The following is a 6,930-nucleotide window of genomic DNA, read 5'->3' on the forward strand; positions in this document are numbered from 1 at the left end:
ATATATATATCTTCTTATGGGCCTGGGATTTAGCCCAGTGGTTCCACTGCCTGCCTCAGAAGCATAAAGGACCCAAGTTCAATCCCAGTACTCACCCAAAATAAAAAAAACATAAACCATATCTTCTTTGATTGTGTAGTAGTTCAATTTAAGTTCGATTAAGGAGGTGTGGTATTTACTGTGCCGCCCCTGTGCCCGACACAGAGGCAGTAGACTCCGTGACAGTCCTGACCCCATCTGCTCTGCCCACCACTACATCCTTCCCCGGCCCTGAGCCCAGCACCGGTGTGTGGTGGGTTACGAGGAGATATCCATGGTCTAACGTACAGTCAGTCACCTGAGGACAACTACACACTGCTCCTGGATTCACAGGAAGTGAACTGCCTTCCCCTGAGCATGGATGACGCTTAGGTAGATAAGCTAGACACAGGACAGACAGAGAAACAAGTAATTATTCCAGCTCTATGGCCCATCGTTGTTTACAGAATAGAAAGAGCATCCTTTGGGCTGGAATTTCCCGTCCCTCTCAGGAAGGCCCTCGCTTCCAGGCCCCTCCTGCACAGGCATCACTATTTGCTGCCCTTGGGGTCTTCACACCAGCCCCTTACTACTCTGTGAACAACTATACATTTTCCCTTCCATCCCCCGCTGTTAATGCCCCTCATAGCTCTATCCCTCTGGCCTCCTACAATCTCTATAAAGTTGTTTTCATGTGTTTATGAGCCAGACACTGAAATGGCTTTTTTATTTCTCCAGTGCTGGGGATCGAACCCAGGGCCTTTGCACTGATCTAGGTACTCAGCCTTTTTTATTTTGAGACAGGGTGTCATCGAGTTTCCAGGGGTGACTCCAACTCAAAAGCCTCCCTGACTGCTGGGATTACAGGTGCGTGCCACCTTCTTGATCCTGAACAACTGACGCTTGGGACTGGTCAGTCCTCTCCTGGGGGAGCTCTCCTGGTCACTGTAGGATGCCTGGCAGCATTCCTACTCCAACTGTCCGTTCTGACCATCAAGTGTATCTCTAGGCGTCATCAGATACTCAGATTCCCCTCAGGCAAGGACTGCTGGCCTGAAGGGAACACAAATTTCTAGAGGTCCTGCCTGAGAGGGCTGACGTCTAGGGCAGGGATGGGCAGTTAATGATCCATGAGCCAAATCCTCCAGTATGCAAGCTATTTTTGGTGTCCGCAGTTTTAAATGGTTAAAAAAACAATAAATAAAACAAGACCTTTTCGGACGTGTGAAAATCACACAAAATTCAAATGTCATTGCCTGTAATGCAGGGTGATCGGTGAGGAACCAGGCGAAGTTCACGGTGAATCGTCTATACCCCCTTCCTGCTAGAGAAGCAGAGCCGAGCAGCTGCCACAGAGACTGTGTGGCCTATGGAGCCCTTCGTGACAGTCTGAACCTCCTGACATCCTACTACCGCAGTTCTCTGGGAGGAAAGCTGCAAAAGGGGACCAGGTCAGGGGCTCTGGGGCAGGGGAGGGAGCAGGGGGAGACAGGAGCTGCAGGCTACAGAGGAGAGGAGAGGAGGCGGTCGGCGGGGGGGGGGGGGTTACAAATGCAGACCATGCTGCTCTGTGCCACACGCTAGGAATTCCTGGAGAACCAGACTGAGGTGGCCCCTGCCCTCCTGTGTCTTCCAACTTCCTTTCACCAATTAGGCTGGAAGCCCCTGGGTGGAAGAAAAAAAAATGTCTCGCTCTGGGTTTGGCAAATTTTGGACCCAGAGCAGTGATACTTCACAAGAATTCAAAATATGCAAATCTTAACTACTTGTGTGCGTGTGGGGGGGTACATTCATAAAGCTTGACTTTATTTGCAAAATTTTTTGAACCTTAAGCACTCTTCTCCAAATTAAAAATAAAAATCACCCTGCCTGGCAAGCATAAGGTCCTGAGTTTGATCCCTGGTACTAATAAATAAATAAATAAATAACTGATTAATTAAAAATCTCCAAAGTTCTCTGTAATCCTAGCACTCAGAAGGCGGAGGCAGGAGGAGGACCGCCCCAAGTTCAAGGCCAGACTGAATTACATAGCAAGACCTGGCCTCAAAAATAAAAAAATCAGCACAGTTCATGTGCATCCAAAGCTACGAAGCAGAGGATACCACCCCCAAAGTATTTATGCCACTGTCTCTGGATGGCTGTAATGAGGGTTAAACACGTAGACCTACCTCTGACGTCACTGTGTCAGTCCAAGAAGGAAAACTAGGTTTTGAATTCTGCAGGAATAGAGGAGATGTCAAGCTACCACCAAAGCCACTTCTCCCTTCTTTGGCACCAGTGAGGACATTTCCCGGCCTCCCTGGCAGTTAGAAATGACTACATTACTAACCCCTCTCTGGTAGAAATCTGAGTAGCAGTGTTATGGGCAGCATCCATGACCTGGCTCACAGCCTCTCCCAGGACTCCCTGATTCACCTGTACGTGCTCCACTGAATCCAGACTGGCCTTGAGAGCCACTCAGACCGCAGAATGCAGCAGGAGTGATGCTCTCCCTCCAGCCTCAGGAGGCTGACAGGCTACTGCTCCTCTTTTGGATCGAAGCTGCCACCAAGGGAACGAGCCTAGGCTGACCTGGCAGAGGCTGGGACTGTGGGATTACCCCAGCCGAAGCCTTCCCCACTGGCCTGAAGAATAACGTGCCAACTGGGTATGCTCTTGAGGAAATGCATTCCACGCGGGGAATGCACCCTTGCCCATAACGCGCCACCTAACAAACCTTAGTCTCCGCTTCTCAGAAATGTTCAGCGCATAATTCCGAATGGACTGGCTGTTGAGGTTCTCAGCGATCCCTCCCTCCAGATGGGAGCTGCAGGAGTCTGCCGGCTTCAGCAACGCACCCGTTGGCTTGTCCCGGGAAAGGAGGCTCGTCCTCCTCCTTGCGATGGACCGGTAGCTTGGCAATTCTTGGAGGAAGTTCACGGTGGGGGAGGAGAAGCAGCTGGAGTCCACGGAGAGGTTCTCTGGGCAAGAGTAGAAAAGTATCCTTCAGTCCAGAGAATTGGGGGCCAAAAGGAATGCCTGTACAAGAGACCCAGCTCCTGGAGACCGTAACTAAACCCCGCAGGGCCTCTAGCCTGGGCCGTTGACAGAAGCATTTGGATCTTCACCTGCAAATGGGCCTACCTTCTGCAGACGGTCTGCAAACACACTCTTGAGTTGCATGACAGATCTGAGGTCTGGCATTTGGCCACAGTCATCACTCAGCGTGTAGCCCATTTGTCAAATGGGCTAGAAATCTTTGCTGCAACTGTCTGAGGACACACACAGCACAGGCATGAAAGTGCAGAGACAAACCCGGACGCACAATGCACTGCTCAGATGCACATCAGTAACACCCCCAACAACAGGAGCCCTGGGGAGCATTTCCCGAGCCAGGCATGTCAGGAGTCACGTAAACTCCACAGCGGCAGAGATGCCAGTGGCTTCTAAGCCCAGCCCAGGGCCCTGCAGGCTTCTGCTCCTCTCTGGAGGCAGAACAAGCCCATGCTGAGCTGCCGCACGGAGGACGGGATGTCCCAGGCCAGCCTGCAGCCAGCCGACCCCTGCTGAGCCCACAGTCCCAAGGCCGGCACCCTTATTACCCCCATGTTACAGAAGAGAAAATAAGTCATTCACAGGTCTCCTCATCCCTTGCCTGGGCTCTCAAAGCCTTGCACAATCTGACTCTTTGCTCCTCTCTGGCCTGGCAGCCTCTCGGCCCTCCAAACTCACGTTTTTTAGGATCTTTCAGGTGTTTTTGCAGGTCCAGCTCCCTCCTCCTCACAGCCTTTGCAGATGCTGTTCCCTCTGCCTGGAACAAACATTCCCACCCCATGAACTCCTACTCAAACATCACTTCCCCAGGGAAGGCACCTTACGAGACATTCCCAGGAAGTCCTTGGCAGCATTAACCACAGTCTGCAAATACCTATTTATTCTGTGATCACACGTGTGCACAACATGTGTCCTCCGTCACACTGGTGTCCCCAGTGGGTAGGGACTGTGCTGATACCCTCACCATCATGGCCCAGGACCTACCGCTGCCCTCGGAACAGTAAAAACAGTAAGTGCTCAGTAAAAACCTACTGGATGGACAGAGGGACCAAGGACACTGCTCACTTGCCTGTGTCAGGGAGGCTGTGACCAGGGGCTGTGGAGGCAGAATCAGGTGTCCCACTCCGAACCCATATCCCTTCCACTACATGGCTGGGGTGGGGGCGCCTAAGGTGTCTAAGGCAGCAGGGCTTTCTGTCAAAGGTGAGGGAAGCCTCCTCCAAGGGGAGTCTTGTGCATCAGATTTTAGCTGTGGGAAGGACCCTGACGCCAGACAGACAGGGCCTGGGGACAGAAGGTCAGAGACAGCTGTAATTACCTAAGCAGTTACCCCTTGGGCAACAAAGCTCCTCTGATATCACGACAGGTGCTGAACTGCTTGGGTCTGAATTCTGCTCTGTCGATTATGAGCTGTGTGTCTTTGGGAAAGTTATTTAACTTTCCTTGAGTCAAATATTCATTCAACAGATACATCTACCATGGGTCCCATCTGGAGCCTGGGTTACTACACGGCGAACAAAGCGAAGACCCCACTCACACGGCACTTAGAGTCTGAGGAGGGAGAGAGGGAGGGCAGATAATAAGCAGGCAGTAAATATTCCAGGAAGTAAGAAGTACAATGAAATCAACCAGGTGGTGTAGGGAGAGAGGTGATGGGGGGTGCTTTTTTAAGGAGGGGTCAGGTATTGTCTATTACAGTGACATTCAGCTAAAGTTGAATGAAAGGAAGATGCAAGACCCACAGATATTTGGCGAAGAGCTCCCTGTGCAGAAGGAAACAAGTGCAAAGGTCCTGGGGCAGGGATGTGCACGGCATGTCTATGGAAGGGCATACGGGCATGTGATGTAGGAGAGTGAATGGAAAGGAGCCCTGGAAGGCTCCTAAGACACAGCAGCCCTTCTCTGGACTCTTGCCCTCAAATCTGAGCAGGACCCGTGATTTGTTTTAACTAGAGAATGCCACGGAAACCATGCTCTGCCAGTCTGGCAGCAGTCAGCTTCCACATCTGTGCTCTGGGACACAGGCTGCCATGTGAGAGGTCCAGCCGCGCTGGGCCCACATGGACAGGAAGTCCACAAGGAAACAAACTCGGGGCCAGGCTTCCGACCCAGCCTGGGTAAAGAGCCACCTGGGAGGCTGCAGCCCTGGTGTGGGGCTGAATCTCTGGAGCACAGAATCTGCAGCGATCACACGCAGTTTATGCGACCACATGTAGAGAAGTTCACTAAGTGACAAGAGGTCTCTGGGACAGGACAGTGACTGGGCCTGCAGGCCGGGGTCACCCTCAGGTCTGACTGAGCAGAGGTGGGAGTCTCCAAGGCGCCTGGGCCGGAGAACATCATGGTCTGACCACGCTGCTTTGTTACTTGCTTGTGGTGCTGAGGACCAAACCCAGGGCCTTTACACTGAGCTACAGCTCCAGGCTTTTTATTTCTTATTTTGAGACAGGGTCTCACTAAGTGACTGAACTGCCCAGGCTGGGCTCCGACTTTCCGTCCTCTGGGGCCCCTGCCCTGCAGAGCGCTGGATTACAGGCATGCACCACCATGTCCAGCTGGACCCTAATTTACACTGGGACGCTAAGGACAGGCCGGCGCACACCAGCTGCTTAGACAAACAAAGCTGATCACAAGGCTGGGTCTCTGGGCAGTGCCTGGCACACAGAGGGCTCCTCGGATGCCCTAGCATAACCAGGAAGGGCTGCGAGGACGGCTGGCACCAGTCAAGCCCCGCAATGACCTGCAAGTCTGCGATCTACGCCTCTCTCTGCCAGGCGCGTTCAGACACAGCAGAACAGACTGCGGGCGGATGACACACAGACACGCGTGCCCTGAGCTGCTCATCACCCTCTCGTTTCCCAGCCCAGCACACCCTGAGGATGTGACACATGCCCGGCCTGATGGCGACAGGGTCCAAGGGCTTCCAGGAGCCACGCCTCTCTCTGGGCAGCAACAAAGACCGATTATGAACCAGAAACAAAGGTCTCTGAACACAGAACAGCCGGGACTTACTGAATATTCAGCAACTGCAGGGTCAGGGACCCAGGGTGGAGCCGAAGCCTGGCTTGGCTGAGACACTGACCTGGCCAGCTTGTCGGTCACCCCGGGAGAGACACCCACTGTCCTGCAGTTGCATTTTTCTCACCTCAGGAAGTGGGGATAGAAGGCGATGGACCTCATCCGCGTGACAGTGAGGACAGAGTTATAAATGACTTGGACCAAACCAGGCACTGGCGGAGGGCCAGGCTCTTCCGAGTACTTGCTAAAGCATCAGCACACAGAATAATCCCAGCTACTCCTGGCACAGAATTCTCTCGATCTTACAGAAGAAGAAACTGAAATCATCACCCATTCACACAGCTAAGCAGCACTGGGCCTCAGGTGTTAACACAGCTTACAAGACCCTAAATCTGTAGCCTTCGCCCATAAACGGTTCAATGGGCCATGGATAGGAAGGGGGTTCGTAAATGCTGAAATGCTGTCCTAACTAGGTAACAACCTGGTCTTCCACTTTTCCACCCAGTGAACAGGCTCTGCTCCCAGCACGAAAAGGGAACCCAAGGTAGAAAACTGTTCAAGCAGCTGTCATCCAAGACAAAGGATGGTGCCTTTTTAGTCACTCCAGGAAAGTTCCTTATCTTTAAATTAAAAAAATCTGACTAGCCAGATGTACTAGTGCACACCTGTAATCCCAGCACTTGGGCGGCTGAGGCAGGAGGATCAAAGTGCAGGAGTTACAGGCCAACCTGAGCTGCACAGGAAGACCCTGTCTCAAAAACAACAACAACAAAATCTGACCAGCACACATTCCTGTACTGTGGAAGGCTGAAGCAGAAGGATCACAAGTTCAAGACCAGACTGGGCCACTCAGAGACTCAG

At 52.4% G+C, this 6,930-nt stretch overlaps 1 protein-coding gene across 6 annotated transcripts in view; it reads right to left on the bottom strand.

Moving 5' to 3' along the window:
- Tmc7 (transmembrane channel like 7) overlaps positions 1–6,930 on the bottom strand; it is a 56,507-nt gene that overhangs the window by 37,355 nt on the left and 12,222 nt on the right. For 4 of the 6 annotated variants that reach the window (XR_004515247.1, XM_033758750.1, XM_033758752.1 and 1 more), the window contains one exon: positions 2,735–2,978. Coding sequence is in view for 1 of the 6 variants with exons in the window: in XM_033758749.1 (XP_033614640.1) it covers positions 2,735–2,978 (244 nt within the window). In the remaining 5 variants the exon portion in view is untranslated. Of the gene's footprint in view, positions 1–2,186; positions 2,207–2,734; positions 2,979–3,729; positions 3,798–6,930 lie in introns of those variants that run through there. The other 2 variants (XM_033758753.1, XM_033758751.1) reach the window with 2 other exon arrangements.

This window comes from Fukomys damarensis, unplaced genomic scaffold (assembly GCF_012274545.1).
Source record: "Fukomys damarensis isolate Sample0158 unplaced genomic scaffold, DMR_v1.0_HiC HiC_scaffold_34, whole genome shotgun sequence".
Lineage (NCBI taxonomy): Eukaryota > Metazoa > Chordata > Mammalia > Rodentia > Bathyergidae > Fukomys > Fukomys damarensis.